This window comes from Serinus canaria, chromosome 14, assembly GCF_022539315.1.
Source record: "Serinus canaria isolate serCan28SL12 chromosome 14, serCan2020, whole genome shotgun sequence".
Classification (NCBI taxonomy): domain Eukaryota; kingdom Metazoa; phylum Chordata; class Aves; order Passeriformes; family Fringillidae; genus Serinus; species Serinus canaria.
Genome location: NC_066328.1, coordinates 6,773,821 through 6,795,163, shown reverse-complemented (window position 1 = coordinate 6,795,163; position 21,343 = coordinate 6,773,821). Strand labels below are relative to the sequence as shown.

The window sequence follows — 21,343 nt, the reverse complement described above, 5'->3', positions numbered from 1 at the left end:
ATCCTCTGAATCAAATTTGACAAAGTGTAAGAAGACTCAAGACAGATATTTATTCTGATTAAGCACTCAAGCAGTTTAGTAGTTTCTCCAGTAGTTTCATGCCTATGTATGAGACATGCTTTTCTGGTTTTGTTCCCATAATTTCACAGTGAGCTACTGGGCAATTCCCAGCACTGAATTAATTTAACTTCCAAAAGAAGTTTCTGTGATTTGTAAAAGTCACTGTGTGAAACAATTAATTGGTGCTGTATCCCTAGAACATAACTCAGAAAATGATACATAGATAATAGACATAATAGAGAATTTTGTAATGACTTGGAAATCCTGTCAAGGGATCATGATCAAAAGGGCAAAAGCCAGCACAGAACTGGACCAAATCTACTTGCCAGTACTTCCTTTTTATATCACAGCAGACTTCAGGGACCACAAAGAGCATCTGATCCTCTTTTGGTAGTGCACAAGCAAAAAGGATTTTACAGGCTATGACACTAACTTGCTCCATTTGACTCCACTCTAAAGAGCCAGGAAAATTAAGCATGTGCACACATGTCAAGCACTTACAGCTCAAACTCTGACCTAGCTGCATGAAACCAATGCCCAAGTGGCACTCTTACATATTCCATTAGACTACAAATATGGGGAGATAATAGAGGTATTTTTTTAATTGCCAAATTATTCACTTTGATTTTGACAAATACCATGGCTAAGATGGCTGGTCCCTTTCCCAAAAGCACTCAACAAATCCCCTCTGCAGCTCTCTTATAAAGTTACCTTGCACCATTCATCTGGTAAATAAAAATCGTTGGGAAAAATGGAAACAATGAGAAAGCAGTTCCAAGCATATTCAGACAGTTGTAATTGCTATGGAAACCATATCTAGTAATAGTCTTGCTTCAGAGCATCAGAGGCAAATCATAATAAACTGACAGCAAAACAAAGTGTAATACTGCCTAAGAATTCAAAGTTCAAGATTCAAGAGAAAATTAAACCACTGCACAGGAAAAGCTTTCATGCCCTTCCATCTTCCAGGTTCCTTTGCAGCACGTCTGTGGATGAGCATTTTGGAATTGATTTCTGCCCAGGCTTCCCAAATTGCAGCTGAAGTAGCACTTAGGGCTGGCAGCATCGTTACAGTTGTTACAAAATACAAGGACACCATTTCTTTAGCCTAAAAGTTATCCTAACTTTATGGCTAGAAAATTTAGGAAACCTGAAAACATGTAACTCCATTCAAGCAATGTCAATTTTTTTTCAAGCTCCTAAGAGACTGATAATAGGGTCAAAGAGGGTAATGGGGTCGTGGATTCAGAGATCATTAATGATAGCAATTAGCTTTAACGGTTTACCCACCTAAATTAAGGTGGGTAAAAGAGGAAGCTACTAATCTTAGACTAAAAAAATCAAATTATTTTAGAATATTGTATGCCTTGCTTTCATTTCTGTATATGAAATATCCTCAATTTATTTGGCTGTGTCTGTACTGTAACCTGTTAATGGATAGTTCAGAATATTTTCAACATTTCATTTCCTTTCCTTGCAGCAGCCTACCTGCTGATACACCAGAGGTTATCTCCCTATTCTCCCTAATCAACCCCAACAACACTTCCTGAGTTTCATCATACCAATTCCAAAATTTGTGTTCTGAATAAAATTAGACAATGCAACATGCATATATCTACTACTCCAAATTCTGTCCAAAAGTCATCACTGCTGATGTGCCAGCCTTGATTCTCTCTAGGTACTTAATTCCCAGAAATAGTACCAGCTCAAATATTACTGCAGAAGAGCACTGGACTTCAAACACTATCACTCCTTTTCCTTTCTTCAGGGACATCACATCCCATTACAACCTCCAAAAGTAAAATTCCACAAACAGTTTCATTTATCAAAGCCTTACAGTAATAAATCATTATTACAGTTGTTTGTAAGCAACAATTTCTGCATTTTAAAGTGTTACTTTGTTTGAAAAGTCCACACAGCTGCCTATAAATGGTATTTTTTGGGTATTTGTGTAATTAGGGTTTGGGTTTATGATAAGCTTGCTTTTCCCACCTTTTTTTTTTTTTTTAGGGTCTCCTGGTCTGGCAGAGCCAGTGCAGGATGAGAACTCACCTTTCCCTTACTGTTCCCTTAATGTTCCCTATCCATCAGACCAGAGCCCAAATACCAGCTCTTTTATTGCAGTTCATTTTTTACCCAGCAAAACCATGTCATATTTAATTTTTACAATAGCCTCATTGAAAAAGAATAATTAGGTTTTCTTTTATGAGGTAATATTTTTTAACTTATAAAGAATGTTCTGTATGTAGACTGCTGGAGGAAAATCTATTCCAGCCAATTAGAGATCACAGAAAGTGCCCCCCTCAAAACTACCTGTTTTAAGAATATGAATAAATGTGGCTTAAACTCAGGTTATAAAGCACATTTTTTTTCAGTTTCCAGTATATACATAAACAAAAGACAAATACCAGTATTTCTAAATCCAAACAAAGCAAATCAAAGACCCAATAAAAAAATCCACAGAGTTGGAAATCTCACCATGTTTTTTTATGTAAGTTATTTAAATATTGCTTTTCTTCTCACAGGGAGTCTTCTTCAGCTCTTTCCATGACCAGTAATAAAAGTTTATGAATATGGCACAAAGGATCTGTTACTGTCTTCAGACAAGACTGTTGTCATTACCCAAATGAGCAGATAAATGACTTAGTCATGATTTTAGCATTTTCCTCTTTCACAGTAATGAGAAATAACTTGTAAACATCAAAATTTAAAAACAAATTAGTAGTCAAAAGAGTATCATAAAGACTAACATTAACATTGCTGATCCAAATAAACAAGGAGTGAGCCAAATACTAATCCCCTCTCCAGGGATTTGTTCTATTGCACTACCAGGCAATTAACCTGACTTTCATTTAGTGTTGATATGATAAAATAAATAGATCTGTTAATGCATTTTTAAAATACACTAGTAAATGTCTTCCTTGGGAGGTGGATAATGGGCTGTACTGATCATCTCACATCATCTATCAGTTTGAAAGTAACTTAGAATTTGTGTGTGATTACTATTTTATATGGAATGAAACTCCGAAAGTTACATAAAAAACATGTCTAAAATTAAAAACAAACCTTGATTGTTGGATATAGAAATGTGTTCATGCACTCCCCTAAATAAAATTCTCCCAGCCTATTATTCCCAAATTTAAAATTAAGTACCTAATTCTTAGACAAATTTTATTTATCTTGTTCCTATTCAGGTGATTTCTTGTGTGTTTATGATTTTTTTTTCATAATAATCTAGTGTTTTGCAAAGAAAAAATTGCACAAAAATAAATTGCAAGATTTAGGCCTAAATTCTGGTCTCCAAAGGTAAGAAATGACAGCCCTCTGCTGGCTAACAAATATGTACCCACAAGAAGGACATCTCACAACAGCTTTACATTGATATCACATTTAGCCCAAGTATAAATATATAAAAATATATTGAGTAAAAATAAAACTGTAATACAGGAATGCCTGAAATGTTTTATCTGGACCATGAGGAAACATTCTGTCTACTTCCTGCAGGAAACAGTAGGGCACGGAAATGGCTGAATCCTGAATTATATGGACAATTCTGAATACTGAAATTCCTCAAAGAAGTAACCTTATTGGGCTTCAGTTTTCCGTATAGTATTCAAAAAAGCAATAAATGTTAATGACAATCATTGTGTTACTGTGTCTTTGTTTTGTTCAATTAAATGACCTGCAGTCAACAAAAATGAAAAGTTGTCAAAAGAAAATACTGATTTTCTGATTTTTTATGGTCTTAAATAAGTTTCAAAAGCAAACATTAGAGAGCTTATTGGCAGCCAGATAGAAATGAGAATCAAAGTATATTTGCCACAACAGTTAGCAATGTGATCCAACATGCAAAGAAAAAATTGTTTAAGTATCAGCATAAAATTACATAAACATGAAACATGCATGAGAAAAATCAAGACTAGTTCCTATATTTTATTAATTTTTGCCTGTTTTTAAAGACTTGTTTTCTACTTTGCCCTGAAGACCTGTACTGCATTTTAAAATACAAATACATACATTGTAAATAATCTGCATTTTTCCTACATTAATTTAAAATGTTCTTTAGCACAATTCTGACTGTGTGGGAAATTTACAAATAATGCTTTGCAAAGTGCCTCTTCATTAACTGCGCTGACTGGAACCAGTGTGCAGTACAGGAACACGTTGGCAGCATGTGCGTTATTTTCCCTAGAAAAGCACGGCAACCCAAAGGAACCCCCACTGCAGCTGCCCACAGGTGACAGCGTGAAACCAAGAACTGAAAGTGTTTATTTGAATATATTTGACCGTTGACTCAACGCCTGATAAAGGCATTTTAGTCAAGGATCGCATTTTACCCAAAGAAGGGATTATTGACAGAGATAAGTGGAATCAGCGCCCAGAGTAAATAGAAGTGATGGGAACATTTTGCGCAGGTTCCCAGGATGGAAGGAGCGGGGGCTGCGCTGCCCCCGTGCCCAGCAGCCCTGCACACAAAGCCGGCAGCCTAATCCTTCCCTTCCCAGAGCGGGATCTTGACCCTGCCGAACCGGGGCCACCCCGGGGGCTCTGAGCAGCCTGGGCCATGGGGAGGTGTCCTTGCCACGGTCCTTTCCCTCCCAAACCCTTCTGTGATTCCATGATGCTCGGCTGAATTGCAGGGGAAGTCTGAGGAGTGCCCAGCATTTCCAGCTGTTTCTGAAAGCAGCTCTGAGGAGCGCCTTCCCCCTCTGGACACAAACTGCATTTTGCGCGCTGACCGGGGGGGGCACCGCGGAAACGGCGAGGGGCCGGTGCCTTGTGAAAGGAGTGCACAGGAGAGTTTGGGTTTGGCGCTTAAAAAATGCAACTACCCAGTAAAAAAAATAATGGAATCACAGAATATTCTGAGTAGGTAGGACCCACAAGAACCATCGATCCTGGTCCTGCGCAGGACATTACAACAATCCCGCCCTGTGCCTGAGAGCGGTGTCCGAATGCTACTAAAGCACTGTCAGCCTTGGGGCCGTGACCACTGCCCAGGGGGGCCTGTTCAGTGCCCACCCTATAGATTAAAAACCTTTTTCTCGTATCTAACCCAAACACAAAATGATTGGAGGAGACCGGCTACCTCGCCTTTCCACTCGGCACACACTGCCCGCGCGGGGAGAAGCGGAGGCTTATCAGGCCGCAGTAGGAGCCCGTGTGTGGGGTCCCGTCCCCGCCCGCTGTGGGTATCCGTGAGGGGACGGACGTTTCCCTGAGGGACCCTTCTGTCCGCGCGCCTCGGGACCTCCGCGCGCGGGGCGGGAAACCGCCCGCCCTGGAGGACCGCGGGCGGGCCCGGCAGGGGGCGCTGTCGGGGCAGCGCGCGCGTGCGCACGAGCAGTGCCGCGATGGCGGCGCTGCTGGAGCACGAGAGCCAGATCTTCCTGGAGCTGTTCCACCGCGACGGGCTCGTCGTGTGCGCCCGCGGGCTCGGCATCGACCGCCTGCTGCTGCGCTTCCTGCGCCTCTACTGCGAGCCCGCCAGCCTGGTGCTCGTGCTCAACACCAGCCCGGCTGAGGAGGTGAGGGCAGCTGCCAGCGCCCGCCCCTTCCCGTCCCGGCTGCGGCGGGCGCGTCCCGGGGGCAGCCGGCGGCTCTGTGGCTGCCCCGGCCGGCGGAGCGGCTCCCCGGGCTGGCGGGAGGGTGTGCGGGCTCCGGTGAGGGCAGCGCGGGGGGCGGGCCAGGCGCTGTGCACGGGCCCCGGCACAGAACCACGGAGTTGGTTGGTAGGGAGCACTGTGGCTCCTCTGGTCCTGCTTCCCTGCTCGGGCAGGGTCCTTCCAGAGCACACAGCACAGCATTGTGTCCGGATGGTTATGGAATATTTCCAGAGAGGGAGACTCCACAGCCTCTCTGGACAATCTGTCCCAGGGGAGTTCTTCCTCGTGTTCAGGTGGAACTTCCCGGGCATCAGTTCCTGCCCGTTCCTCCTGTGCCATTGCTGGGCCCGGGGAGCAGAGCCCGGTCCCTGCTCTGAGCCCTCCCTGCCCTCTGTGACAGGCACTGATGAGGTCTCCTCTCAAGCACCTTCTCTGGAGGCTGAACAGCTCCTTCAGGAAGAGCGTTGCCAGGAGGTCACCTCCCTGAACTGCTGGCAACGCTCTTCCTGATGCACCCCAGGATCTCCTTGGCCTTCTTGGCCACAAGGCACTGCTCAGGGACTGCTTGTTGTCCACCCCCAGGTCCTGGGGAAGCTGTCAAACCACGCACATTCGGGATTGGGGCAGTTGTATTTCCACTTCTGCGCACAATGAAGCCCTAGTAACACTAAGGAGCTAAAACAAATACATAACTTTTAAGTAATCAGTGAGGAGAAAGGGATGAAACGTTCTTGTCGGACTTCATGAGTTTGTCCCTAATTGTACAAAAAAAGCTGCTTTTTTTCCGCTGGAACCAGGCAAATTTCCCACCATCAGGAAGGGGAGGTCTCTGAGGACCTTTTATAGCAACCATAGGTGAATAAAGATCACAGCTGTAGTTTAAAGATTAAGCTTGGTTTGTATGATCTACCTGCTGTAGTCATCTAATGACTATAGGTGATAGCACTGAAAGATGATCTCTTCCCAATTCTCTGTTCTTAAGGCAGTATTAAAATTGCATTTTCTCTGAAAATGAGATATTGAAATATAAAAAAATGTAAGCTCCTTGAAGTGTCAGTTGCTCATTTTTATGTAAGTATTGTCTAGTTATTACTGACTATGTAGATTTTTTAAATCACCTTGATGAGTTTGAAACTGAAGAAAGTATGTCAAAGAAGAAAAAAATCATAATAATTCTGACTTCTTCTAGTATGTTATACTGTCATGTCCTAATTTGTTTTTGACAGCTCCTCAAAATTACCAGAGTATAATAAAGGTATAAAATTACCAGAGTATATAAATTACCAGAGTGAAATAAAAGTGCTTTATGGATCCCTTTCTCTGAATACCACAATAATGTCTTGTGTTTTTATTGTGTGTGGTTTAGGAGTATTTTATTGATCAGCTGAGATCAGATGGAGTTGTTCATCTCCCTCGACGCGTTACCAATGAAATTGCAAATAATACTCGATATGAGTTTTACACACAAGGAGGAGTCATCTTTGCAACAAGTCGGATCCTCGTGGTAGATTTCCTTACTGACAGAATTCCTGCCAATCTCATTACTGGTAAGTGCTTAATGAAATAAAGGTAAGAGTGTTCTGTTTGAAAATACACAAAGCTTAAAAAAAAAATTCTGTATGAAAAATTCTACTAACAGGTATTGAGGTTGAAGAATTAGTCCTTTCCCCCCCCCCCAATACTGAGGTGAAACGAGCAAATATGTAGTTCTTTTGTTCCCTTTTTTTTTTCCTCTCAACTCATTTGCCTTATTTAATCATACAGTTTAAAAAGGCTTTCAAAGAAGTATAATTGATTGCACTTGGTGAAATAGTGTTCTGGGGTCTATTGGACACTGACCTATCATTAAAAGAGATTTTAGATCTCATGCTTTATGAGCTATGCACACTACCTATATTTTTGCATTAACAAATTACTCCTGATGACTTCTCATTAAAAAATACCTCACTAATCTTTGTATTGACACACTTGGATGCTATGCAAATAGCAGTATTATGAAGTAATGCTGTTCCTGTAATTGCAGTGATTTGGAGAATAGCTGGCAACCTTTTTTTGTAGTTATACAGAAGCTATACATGGAAGATGTGAGAGTTACCCTTCTCTTCTCATGTTCTGTTCCCCTTCTCCCCCAGCCACTCTTGTTTTTATGTTCCTGGAAACCCTGTTACACCTGTTTCCTGAGAATTGGAAAAAGAAAGCTCTAAGAGCCAGGGATTTACTGTTTTCTAAGTGTTAACATCTTAATTATTAAACATAGCTGAATATTGTATGCTTAAATGAATGTGAGTTTCAGAAGCTGTACCTCCTTGCTTTTAGTCAAGTTACAGCAAGTTCTACTGTAAAACATTTTGAACACTTCTATGCTGGAGTCTAAGAACACCAGATTTCTAAGTTCAAAAGAAGTTAATAGATTTTCTGGGCAACTTGTGGTAATTTCTTTTTCCCTTGACTCCTTCCTCTTTACCTTTCTACCCTACCAAAGAAGGAGGAAAAAAAAAAAGATGAAAGGAAGAAATATTGTTAAGTTTTAAAACTGGTGCTGTTCTTTAGTGCCACAGAGCTGTGACAGGTTTTGCATTGCCACCAGAGGTTGATGTGAGAGCAGCTGCGATTGACTGGTGGCTTCATTCCCAGTCTTCCAACTCCTGGGTCTCTGTGCCTTGTCTGTGTGTGAGATTGTACAGCAAAATCTTGTAGTAGTGTTTCATGTGGAGATAACAGCAAAAGCCTTTCTAGGTGTTAAAAATGTCATTTGTAAAATCAGTGTGAATTAACATCTGATGAACTCATAAATCCAGCTAAATGAGGATAAGAAATAATCACTGCAGTAAAGCAGAATTATTCCTGGTGGTTTTAGCTGAGTAGAAATGATGTACTTGACAGCACAGTGAAACTGATTCAAGTTGGTGGAGTAAAAAGTGGCAAGTTATTTCTACCAAGGCTTACAGAGCAGGTGTGAACTCCTTCATAAGCAGGAAGGTATTACAATAAACACAGTCTTACTGACCTGTTAGAAATTGTGTCTTTCTGTCGTGTCCATTTGGGGGTCACATCTTAAAATATCTGGAAGGTGTTCAGAGATGATTGTTATTATGTACTGAAAAATTTGCTTCATAGGACAGGTCTAACAATATCTAGATAGAAAAATACCTTGTAGTGAATTATTTCAGGACTTAAGTATGAATGGCGAGCAGTTATATGGAAGTCTATTTTCTGGATGCTTTTTCATTTAGTAAGCAAAGGCATATCCTTCAGTGTGAATGACTATCAGATGGGAGAGAAAAGCAAAATAAATGTTTTCAGAAGTTCTTTGATTATGTAAACACTTGAACTCTTACCAATTAAAGTTACTTGACAAGTCTGTAATTCCAGAATTTCTCTAAACAAAAGAATTCAACTATCACAGCCTCGAACACAACAAACTTGCTTCGTTGTAACAATGTGCTATTTCCTGCATCTGCTTTTCCTGCTTTTAAAAGACTCAAGTTCAAGTTACGCCTCAGGAGTAGAGAATTTTCCTTGCTACTAAGATTTGCCACTCATTCAAGCTTTTTTTTTTCCCATTCTGTTAAAGGTGCATTAGTAACCCAGTTCTGTTATTTGGCAATTCCATGGTACTGAAACTGAGGAGTTACTTATTTCAACCCCAGAAAGTTTATTCAACCTTCATTTTAGAAGACTTAAATTCCTGTATTTAAACAACAGTAGAAGAATAAGACAGTTGTGATGAAAAATCTGTACAAACCTGGACCTTTCTGTATTTTTATTTTTTTTAAACTTGATTATTTTTTTTCTCTTGCCAGGCATTTTGGTGTACAAAGCACACAGAATCATCGAGTCCTGTCAGGAAGCGTTCATCCTGCGACTTTATCGCCAGAAGAACAAGCAAGGCTTCATTAAAGCTTTTACAGATAATGCAGTTGCATTTAACACTGGCTTTTGTCATGTGGAAAGAGTGATGAAAAATCTTTTTGTTGGGAAGCTTTATCTGTGGCCAAGGTGAGGCACTTCTTTACTTCACTGGAGAGTTAACTTGGAGGAAAGATGAAGGATGTTTCAGCAGGTTTCTAAGAAAATGAGGTGTGTGCAGTCACACTGCTAATCTGTGTTCCTTCCTCTATTCCCAAACAAAATTTTTTCAGTTTTTGACAGAAATGGTCTTAAAGATGCTGAATTTCTGAGAGTATTTTTGAAAATGGACTCCAGTTGACTGTATTAAGGGAATGAACCTTATGGCAGAGCTCTCCTGTTAGTCAACAGAAATCACAGCAAAAAGTGACATTCTTAACAGTTTAAGAAAAACTTCTCTTACTAAACAAGAGATCCTTAAGCCCTGAAATGACAGGAGAACAGTCTCTCAGTTCATGGATGTGTTTGTTTCCAGCTGTTGGGAAACTCCATGCATCTCTTTCTACATTGTCAGATTATTTTAATCTTCTTACACACTTATGCTGTGTATGAAGAACATTTCTGGAAGGCTGTTAAAAAACTAATTGCCAAAATGTAACATGCAGAGAGTCTTCCAGGAGCAGGTCCACAAATGGAACTGAACACTCTGCTGACCAAGTAAGTGCTTTTGCCCTGGGCAGGAGCTCTGCCCATTTGTTCCATTAGTCCAGGCTGGAATGTGTTTCACTCCTCCTTAATGAATGGCTCCTCTGCACTGTAAATTCCTTAAGTCTTTCAGTATCCCAGGGAAGTTGAAGTGGACATACCTGGGGTAGGAAAGGTTGAGGAGAAGCTCTCTAGATTTCCTTCCTTGACTTCCATGAAAAGACCTGGGGCTGCAGGCTGCAGTAAGGGAAATGTCCATGGAGTTGCAGAGGTCAGCAGCCATCAGGTTCTCTGAGCCTCCTCCTGTCAGGAGCAGTCAGGTGGCCTCTCTGGATCTGTGCAGCTGGAGTGGCTCCAAGGACAACCCTTCTTGGGTTCCAACAAGGACCTGCAGGTTGTCATTGCAAGCTGGAACATCATAAAATCTGCTGGTGCAGCCAGCAGCCAGTGATTTCAGAGAATTTATGAACCTCTTCCAGTTTCTCCCTTATATGATTTTTTGGGCTTATTTTAATATTTTTTAAGTGGATGCAGAATCCAGTGCAGTAATTTTCCATGGATCATTCACCAGCACTGTAGGCTCACATGACTAGAATGACTACAGTCACAATTGTGGAGCAGATGGTTTTCCAAGGCTGTTCATAAGATTGCAGTCCTCACATCAGCAGAAACTGATTTTGGATTTAACTTAGTTGTTGACATTTTAAATAATTGTAATTGTAGTTTATGCAAACTTTTGAATAATTCTAAGTCAAATAAAACTATCCATGTAAATCTTAAGAAGCTGTTTTTCTCTTAGATTTCATATAGCAGTGCACTCATTTTTAGAGAAGCATAAACCTGAAGTGGTGGAAATACACGTGGCAATGACCCCTGCCATGCTTGCTATCCAGACTGCAATCCTGGACATTCTGAATGCATGTCTGAAGGAGTTGAAACGTTACAACCCAGCTCTTGAAGTAGAAGATCTATCTTTAGAGAATGCCATTGCTAAACCTTTTGACAAGGTAACAATTTTGATTGTTCTGCAGTGTCTAAGTAATGGGATATAGCTCTCCAAAGTACCTGCCATGCAGACAGAAATGTTATTTGCAAAATAAATAACCAGCAGCAGCTGAGTGCTCTCCCATGACATGTTTATTGCTGGTACAAGGGGATGTCATGGTTTATTGCCAGTAGGGTTTTTGATGTATTGGTGTTATTGTTCTTCCTTCATTTCCAAAGTCCCAAGAGTAAGAACACCCCAATTCATGGTTGTAATAATAATTCTTGCTGCTGTTATTAAAAAGACAGCTGCAACTTCAGCTCAGAATACTTCGGAGATAAGTATCAGTAATTGCCATAGACATACTCCTCTTTTCCTTTTGAATTTCATGCTTGTGTTTTTTTCCTCTAGTAGTACAAGCACTGAATGTAACAGATAATATGCACATGCATGCATCTGCTGTATCTTTAATCATTATGTACATCAATAACTTTGGGTTCACTGTTGTTTTTGACAGATCTGCAATGTGTGGTACACATATGCTTTCGTTAGGGTGAAATCAACTGTCATAGTGCAACACAGTTATTAGTTAATTGTGATTTAATCTGGATGGAAGGCCTTCTGTACTTAAAATATTTGAAGGTTCTTTCTTGGGCTCTATAAGTTGCACATCTTCATGGTACCTATCTTGATTTTGGAAACTAAGTGACATTATAAGGGTTTTTTCTGTACCTAAGTAAAGGACATTAGATACTAAATACAACAGGCCAGTACCAGTAAAATAAGGGTGGTTTTTTATAATTTTACCAGTATTTTGTTATTAGATGGAGAGGAAAAAGTTTACTGAAAGCATTAAATTATGTATGCTAATTGCTGAAATATGTTTCATAAAGACATCTATATTATGTTAACTTTGCTAAAATATGGTAACTTGTATCAAAACAAATACCTCACCAGTACATATTTATTTTGGCATCTGGGATAACTTTGGGAAACCAGAGCGTCCCCTGGAAAGTTAAAGGGCATTCTCATCTTGTTAGAAGCTATAATGCAATACTGTATGTTTGACACTCCAAACTTTCCAATTTTCATTTCCAGACAATCCGCCATTATTTAGATCCTCTCTGGCATCAGCTCGGAGCTAAGACAAAGTCTTTGGTCCAGGACTTGAAGATCCTACGTACTCTGCTACTGTATCTAACCCAGTATGATTGTGTCACTTTTCTTAATCTCCTGGAGTCACTGAAAGCAAGTGAAAAAGCCTTTGGTGAGAATTCAGGTAAACATGGAATAACCATACAAGTTAATGCATGAAACGGTGCAATGTTGATGTTTTTAATTATCATTCCCAAACATATGAAGGTATCTAATTAGGTTTTACACAACCAGCCATAAGGACGTAGGTTTTTATTGACAGATAATTCTTTCATCTTCCCACTTAACTGCTGTTACTTAACAGAGTGAGATTTGCATCACATTTTTGTCTTCTATTAAGCTGGTGATTACACAGTAAGCAGGTAGGGCAGGTATTCCAGCTGAAGATCTGGGGCTTTTATTGCAGAGGGTTGGAACATGTACACATTGCAGATGGTAAACTACTACTGCTTCCTTCTCATTTCCTCTCCAGGGTGGCTGTTCCTTGACTCCAGTACTTCGATGTTTGTGAATGCTCGAGCTCGAGTTTATCGCATTGCAGATGAGAAACTGAATCAGAAAGGCAAAGGCTCAGGCTCTGAAAAACGTGATGTAAAGAAGGAAAATGGTACTGATCATTCCTAATTTTAAGTTTAAGAGTGTCACACGATTCCAAGTGCTTTGCATATTATTACTTGTACTCTGGTTCCCTGCTTGAACCTCCACAGCTCAGGATCTCAGTCTGTTAGCTGGGATAAATTGAGATACAATCTTAGTTCCAAAAGCATATGATAAACAACGTAAGAGTTACAAAGTAGGGGATTCTCCTAAGCTTGCTCAGCTGATCACTGGAAGAGCTTTTGTGAAATTGTTCTTGCATTACATTGATGTTTAGCTTCATCTCTATTATCTTATGTGAAAGAGTAGGAGGCTGTCGTTGCTTTTATTAAAAAAATATATTCAGGAGTTTCAGAATTGAAGAATGAGTGAATACTTCAGTGTTTTGCTTCACAAAAGCATTTTTCTCCATTTTTAAATTTAAGAGTGTTCTCCATCTCATTAGCATAACAAGATGCATATGTAGGCTGTTGAATATCATAAGTGCCAACAATCATCACACTATTGACATCTAACCACTGATTTAAAGTCTGAAGGATATTTTGCCTGCAAGAGCTGCTATGTTCAATCTTACTTTGTTTCAGAACTGAAAAGGGAATTGGTTCTAGAAAGTAATCCAAAATGGGAAGCTTTGAGAGAAGTACTGAAAGAGATTGAAAATGAGAATAACAACAGTGACAACCTTGGTGGTCCAGGTGAGAGAATATTATATTATGCAAGTTTTGCAGGAATTCTACTGGTTTGTATTTCTACTTGACCTTGGAGAGAAGGAACTAACTCTTTTCTGTAGTTTTATCAAAGAGCTGGTTTAAATTTAATAATTTGTGGCCTCAAGATGAAGAATTTATGTACATTATGTACATAAACGATGTAAAATTAAACTCTTATTAGTTCTTGCTCTAAAAGAGAAATGCTGTTCCTGCAATGCAATACTTTTTAGGAAACAACCTGCATTATTCTGAAAAAAGATTTTTGGTTACATTTCAGCAGTGTACTGATACCTTAATTCCAAGCCAAATAAAACAGATGTGGAGATTTATAATGATCAAGGTACCACTCACTCATTTCTGAAGTGTGGGTTCAAAACTAAAATAGGGGTTCTGTCTTACACCCCTTCTAACTTGCTCATTCTTCTCATGCACCTGAAAATTCACTTTGCATGGGTTGCAAATAAATCAAGTAGAGATTAGAAGGCAGAGAAGAGAGTCTAACTGCTTTGCTGCCTTTCCTATTTTAGGGCTTTTCATTCCCTTAAAATTTAGCAAGTTTTATTTTAGGAAATAGTAAGGGTAAAAAAGTGCTCTTTTCTCCCACCCACAGTGTTCTGACTCTGGGTAAGAACTGGCTCTCTCTCCTAGTGTTGTAGGAGTTTCTCTGAGTCAGCTTGCAGAGAATTGTTATTCACAAATGTCAATAATACTGTGTGAAACGTGTTTAACACAGCTGACAAATTAGAATGGTCTAAATTAAGTTCTCTCTTATTCCACATCTTAAAATGAGTAGTTGTTTGAGTATGTTTCAACACACTGTATCTGCCTCATTTCCAACGCTCAAAAGGAAACTTTATGAATTTAGATATCATAATAAAAAGGAACATTGAACTTCCATTAATCTACTCTAATTTTATTTGGTACAAAAGCCATGTAATTTAGATTTTCTCAAAGTTCAGAGCAACTGTGGGAGCCGAATGTCAAGGCAGCATTTGGCAGGCACAGTGCTTGGATCAATGCAAGCCATTGGCTCGGGAGGTGCTTGTAGCTGGATAAGAAGCACAGCATTACAGGCTGTAAACATGGTATTGTTTCTTGACTGCAGGGCAAGTGCTCATTTGTGCCAGTGATGACCGAGCCTGTGCACAGCTCAGGGAGTACATTATTGCTGGAGCAGAAGCTTTCTTAACAAGACTATATAACAAAACCTTCGGAAAGGACGAGAAAGCTGGAGAGCTGTGGATTAAGGACAGAAAAGCCGTCAAGTCCAAAGGAAATGCCAAACCAGACACAGGGCCTCAAGCCAAAAAAGCCAAACTGACAGCTTCTTCAAAACAAAATAAACAGAAGAAGCAGCAGGACCGAACTCTAATCCAAATGATAGGGAAAACTGAGGAGGAAAAGAGAGAGGAGATTGAGGTGGAAGACAACAAAGAATTAAGTGGTAGCCAAGAAGGCAACACTCAAGAGTCCATTCCTGAAGATTTTGATTTCAGCTTGCCCTCAGATTGTTACTATGGGATTTTCAAGGACCCACTGACAATTATCCACCCGCTGCAGGGCTGTGGGGATCCCTACGCGCTCACTCGGGTGCTGCACGAAGTAGAACCCAGATATGTTGTGTTGTATGATGCAGAACTCACTTTTGTTCGGCAGCTGGAAATCTACAAGGCAAGCAGGCCTGGGAAGCCTTTGAGGCAAGTTGACTTGGCCAGGGTAATTCTACTCTGAAAAGAAAAAATTTGAAGTGCATTGTCAGCAGTCAATGCTGAACAGCAATGCTGAACATGCTGCTGTTCGTTTTCATTAGCTACCTTCCAGTTCCTGTTGAAGCCTTAAGTTTAAACAAAAGCAGAATGTCTGGTGTAACCAAAAGATTATTTTTACTTTCCAGCAGGTATTTGGTCCCTTAACAGCAGAAGCATATCTGATAAAAAAAAGAAACAATTCCAAGATCTCTGCTTCAATGATTTTAGTGGCAGTAGATAATTTTCAGATGGTGTAGTCTCATTTTAAACCATCTCTGAAGATATGATTTTTAAAGAAAAGGATTCATTTTGGGTTTAATTAATTTTCACATTTCCTGATGTTCATCATGCTGAAGACCAGTAATTCAGAAACTGTAACAGAGAAGCAAGTAAAGGAAACACAATAAAGAAAATTAGTATTTGCAGTTAAAGCAACTGACAGAAAGATCACCACATTGGGTATATGTATTTAACACACCTGGAAATTGCAAAACTCCGTTTTATGAATAAATGTCACATACTGATTAAAAATATAGAAAACTTAAAATTTAATATGCTATTAACTAACTTGTCAAGCATTTACTGTTACTAACCTTAAATTTACTGGTTGTGAATTTTTTTAACTTAGTACAAAGTTTTGTGACCTCTTTTTTTTTTCTCTTTTATACCTACAGAGTTTATTTCCTCATATATGGGGGCTCCACGGAAGAGCAGCGCTACCTCACAGCTCTGAGGAAAGAGAAGGAGGCCTTCGAAAAACTCATTCGGTAACACAGTTTAACTGCCTTTAGAATTAGTGTTTGATGTAATTCCCCAATATGCTTACATTTTAAATAGAGTGAAGTTCTTAACTGTGTGAAGGCTTTAAATAAACTTTTAATTCTTTGTCAGATGTAAAGACTACTTTCCTATTGAGAATCACCAAAAAGTCAAAACTTTCCTTTTCAAAGCACCTGGTATTTTGTTTATTAATTTTAGCAGGATTTAATATTAACATAAAGGCTAATCAGCATCACTTGGATTTTTTTCCTAATTGTCTATGAAATTCATTTGTGTTATTGTGTTTTTGCAGGTAACATTTCCTGTAAGATAATTTCTAAAGCTCTTGTAACCTAAGTCAGTTGGGGAAACAAAGCATTTCTTTAGACTGTATAAGACAGTATTTTTACTGACAGTGCCTTCTCAACAGGTTACACTACTATTACTAGTCATTAGTTCCTTTGTAAAGGAAAAACCTAGAAAAACTCAGAAAATTGCATTTCTGATCGGGGTTGCATTTAGTATTAAACTATATATAATTTTACATCTGGATGAAGGGTATTGAAGTGCTTCAATCTTCTTTACTCCTGCATTTGCAGTTTTTAGTGTGTGTTTGTTTGTGGTTCCTTAGAGAGAAGGCCAGCATGGTTGTTCCTGAAGAAAGAGAAGGAAGAGATGAAACAAATTTAGTCCTCCTCAGAGATGCTAGACCTGCCTCTGTCTCTGCTGACACACGCAAAGCAGGTGAGCAGCTCCTAGGTCAGGCTTGCAGCCCAGAGCTCTCCAAAAGTCCCTTAACTATTGCACCTTAAATCTCCCTCAAAGCATCTGGGGCAGAGCCACGTTGTACATTGGTTTCATGCTAAAGAAACATTATTTCCCAGTGACAGTGAACTGTAGTTTCCTTTGAAAGTAAAGGTTAATGAAGTATTTGACCATTAAGACGGACACAGTGTGGATTGTTCCTAGTCAGATTCTTGGTTATGAGGCTGTCTAGTGCTGCTTGTAGGAAGATAAATTAAAACATAGAAACTGAAGTCTACAGGTGGTCAAAGGCAGTGTTGTCCTTGAGCTAGTAAATGATGGGGATTTCTTTTCATCTTGACAAAACATGCTGCCTGGGTAAACAACTCAAGTGATCACATTATGGGTGTGATCACTTTCTTTGTAATAAAGTGTCCTTTTTCTTTAGTTTCAATTCTAATCATATTGTTGTTATTTTCCTCTTGACAGGTACGCTATGCCTCTGCCTGTTTTTCTTTACTGTTGTTTCTATAATCCTGCTCTCCTTTGCCATACACTCTCTAATCTTTGCTATTACATCATTTGTGGCCTTGGTGCTGCAGTCTCTTTATGTGTCCTGTAGATCTGTAGAGCACAACACATAATTCCCACAATAAAGTGCTGTATTTCTGTGGGAAACAGCTGGAAATAAAAGGGATCAGCTTCATTATCTTGTTTTGCAGGCAGCCTTTTAATGATTTCCCTGATTCATTTAAATAATTTTCATCTACAGCTTAATGTATTTCATTGTCACCTATACAAAGCTTTCAGCAAGTAGCATGGTAGTTCTATCAAGCTGCAGACCGTGCTCCATAAACTACAGTATATATTGAGGCAGGTAATTTTTTTCTCTAATAGTTAAAATCAAATATGAAGTCCATACTGTACTGCTGAATTTGAGGTATAACTTACGATGAGAAGTCCATCCATTGCAGAAGCCTTGGCAACCCACAGGAAAACAACCAGAGCAGGAGGTGCCAAGTATGGGGCTAACTGTGTTTATTTTGCTCTTCAGGTGGACAGGAACAGAAAGGTGTTCAGCAAACCATAATCGTGGATATGCGGGAATTCCGTAGTGAGCTTCCATCACTGATCCATCGCCGTGGGATTGACATTGAGCCCGTGACTTTGGAAGTTGGGGATTATATTCTAACCCCTGACATCTGTGTGGAGCGGAAGAGCATCAGCGATCTGATTGGTTCCCTAAACAATGGCAGGCTGTACGCACAGTGTGTGTCCATGTGCCGCTACTACAAGCGGCCGGTTCTCCTCATTGAATTTGATCCTAACAAATCCTTCTCCTTGATCCCACGAGGCTCTTTACAGCCAGAAATTTCCAGCAATGATGTTACTTCTAAACTAACCCTTCTCACACTGCACTTCCCAAAGTTACGAATCCTGTGGTGTCCCTCTCCCCACGCTACTGCTGAACTCTTTGAAGAGTTGAAACAAAACCATCCTCAACCCGACGCAGAGACAGCGATGGCCGTCACCGCAGATTCCGAAATTCTCCCCGAGTCAGACAAGTACAACCCTGGGCCTCAGGACTTCCTGCTAAAAATGCCAGGGGTTAATGCAAAGAACTGCCGTGCCTTAATGACCCACGTTAAAAGCATTGCAGAGCTGGTGACACTGTCCAAGGATGAGCTATCCAAGATTTTGGGTAATGCTGCCAATGCCACACAACTCTTCGACTTTATTCACCTGACCTATGCAGAGGCACTAGCCAAAGGAAAAAGCAAAAGATGACTCATGAGATTGTTCAACACAGGACAGATAAGCTTTTCTGGCACAGTACTTGGGCAAATACATGAAATATTTTAATAAATGCCCCCTCTAAGATAACCAGCTGTTTCTGGCTAATGCTATTCCACCAGTTTTAATATGTGAGTTAATTATTACTAAAGGCAAGTTTCAAGAGGAAAAAAATATTTTTAATAGAGAAATGTGAATTATTTTTATTCTTTTTAAAGCACTTCAACCAATTCTATAAGTGCTTAGACTAACTGATAAAGGTGTTTTCTTGTGAAAGTTATGATGTCTTGTTCAAGCTAAAAATGTGCTGTGTTTTGATGAGTCTGGGTGACCTGCTGCATGATACAACACTGCTTTTGCCATTTTTAGTGTGTTACTCTCTGGCAACTGCCACTTTTTGATTGACAGTAATGAAGCTATTTGAAACACGTTGTGGTCTGTGCTCAGACTCCTGAATTTTAGAACATGACCATAAGCCTTTGTCACAGTAAAATCCATTTATATGCTATGCTCTACATTTTGCTTGTTTACCTTACTACCAGTTACACTTTTTACCATTCCAAAGCCAGTACAGCTCTGTCTTGCTAGATTTTGCAAAGTGCTTTCCTTTGGTTAACTGGGTAGAGATTCTGTGGTCCCACAGTGCAACTTAACTTTGAGTGTGCCTTACTTATACTTTTAAGAGGCTTTGTTTTTCACTCAGTTTTGATAGCTTTTTCACTTGATAGTGAAAAATCTGGGTATACCATTGGCACTGTTCCTTTATACCAAAGAATATTTTCTCTTGTATAATGCAGTCATTTTCTAAGCAAGGTTTTCCAAAAGTGTTGAAAGTTCTTCCAATATTGTCTTCTTTTGTGTCCTATTGCTCTTGTATTTTTATGTCCCAAATCAACTATCTCAATAAACTCAGTAAAGCCATTGTCACCTAGAAGATAATACTTTTAGCATTTTGTGTAGCATAAAAGAGGGAAAAGTTTGTGAATATGTGCATTGTTAAATTATATATTCTACATTGAACTTTGATACAACTGTGTAACAAGCTGCCATTGCCAAAAGGGTTGGTCCAGTGTTATTCCATGCTAATGTATTTACATTTGTTATTTACAAAACCTTTATCTATGACTTGCACATGTATTTATATGATTCTAATGGGAACAGACCAATATTATCTTCTTCATGAAACACAAAATATTTTTTGTGTTCAGGTTTGGTAAAAACTGTACTGTGCACTTTCAGGTAAAATATTTATTGTTCATTTTAAGTGTGAATTATGAATTGTTAACTTTAATCTATGGTTGAGCCATGACAAATTTCCATGGGAACATTTTTCTGCAGATGCAAATTTTAGTATTAAATACACCCATAATAAGATTAAAATTTGTTCATTATCTTGTTTTTCATTTGGTGTATTGATATCAAAACATTTTTATTTTTAGTGTGTGGTGTACAATCCAGATCTTTGGGTTTCTATTGCCCTAGATTCTAATTTATTTAATATGAGAAGAAGTCTTTCCATTTTGGCTTTTGCTTATTCAAACTAATGTTGTCAGATGTGCAGAGGGTTGAGAATACTTGTAAAATGGTGCTAAGAGAGCTGGAAATCAGAGTAAGCTCCAGGTGTTCTCTGAGTGCATGGTCTGTAGAGCCTGATTCAGAAAAGGGCAGCTGACCAGCCTTTGAGAACAAACATTGCTTGTGCAATGGGCATTAGGGTGCTCCATGAACTGTGGGTTTGGGGTTTTTCACAGATGCCTCAGCTCTGTCAGCGAGGTTTGGAGTTTTTGCATTGATGTGTATGGGGTGAAAATCAAGGGTATAGTAATGGGTAATAAAGCTGTAGCTTTGTGTCGTATGCTAAATCAAAGTTTCATCATGCAATTAAATAATCATTTGCTAAGTATTTTAATGAAATTGCCTTTTGCTTATATGTGTGGAACTTTTGTAGAGCTTTTTCCTTTTTCTTTCTCTGTGCAGGATTTGCCTCTTTTCTCTAGAACAGCCACAAGTATATGTTGTGGCATGTTATTATTGCTGTTTCACTGTATTGAGTTCGATGGCCAATTAGAGCTGTGTCCTGCTGGGGCAGGAGGTACAGACTGTGCTCCAAGGTGGGAGAGGTCCTGTGTCCTGAAACCACTTAGCCCTGAAATAACAGAGCCCAAGGCTCTGCCTGAATGCAGTCACAGCACAGGGTTGGAATGATGAAAACCCTGCTTTGACCAACAGTCATGGAATTTGTACATCTTGTCATTGCTGATGTTTTAAACTTGTGCCTTTTTATTAAAAAAGCAAACATCAACACCCCCTGCCTTCAGTCTGGAAGTGTCTCAGCTTCTTGCTTGTCCCCAAACCAAGACTTCATGTTCCCAAGTCCCTCAGGAGGTGAAGCCCCCTCTGTGAGGGGTTTCCATGCTATAGAGTTGCTCCTTTCTGCAACTTCTCCTGGGCTTTGATCACTGACACTTCCTCTGGAATAGCCACACAACGTCTTAGAAGCAAATGTAGCTTGTATTAGCAAATCTTTTTAGCACAGGACCCTTTTATGTGCTTCATATTAAGTCTTTATGGAGTACAAAATATTAGGAACTCATCTCCCAGACTTTTCAATACAAATAGGCTGACCAGTTT

At 39.6% G+C, this 21,343-nt stretch overlaps 1 protein-coding gene across 1 annotated transcript; it reads left to right on the top strand.

The window, feature by feature from the left end:
• Nucleotides 1-5,385: 5,385 nt before the first annotated feature.
• ERCC4 (ERCC excision repair 4, endonuclease catalytic subunit) lies at nt 5,386-21,021 on the top strand. The gene is made up of 11 exons (XM_030229810.2): nt 5,386-5,588; nt 7,033-7,213; nt 9,470-9,665; nt 11,020-11,227; nt 12,304-12,484; nt 12,833-12,967; nt 13,542-13,652; nt 14,773-15,364; nt 16,090-16,182; nt 16,806-16,918; nt 17,973-21,021. Exons 1-11 carry the CDS (start codon nt 5,415-5,417, stop codon nt 18,704-18,706), a joined length of 2,718 nt encoding a protein of 905 aa, XP_030085670.1. The 5' UTR covers nt 5,386-5,414; the 3' UTR covers nt 18,707-21,021.
• The last annotated feature ends 322 nt before the right edge of the window (nt 21,022-21,343 follow it).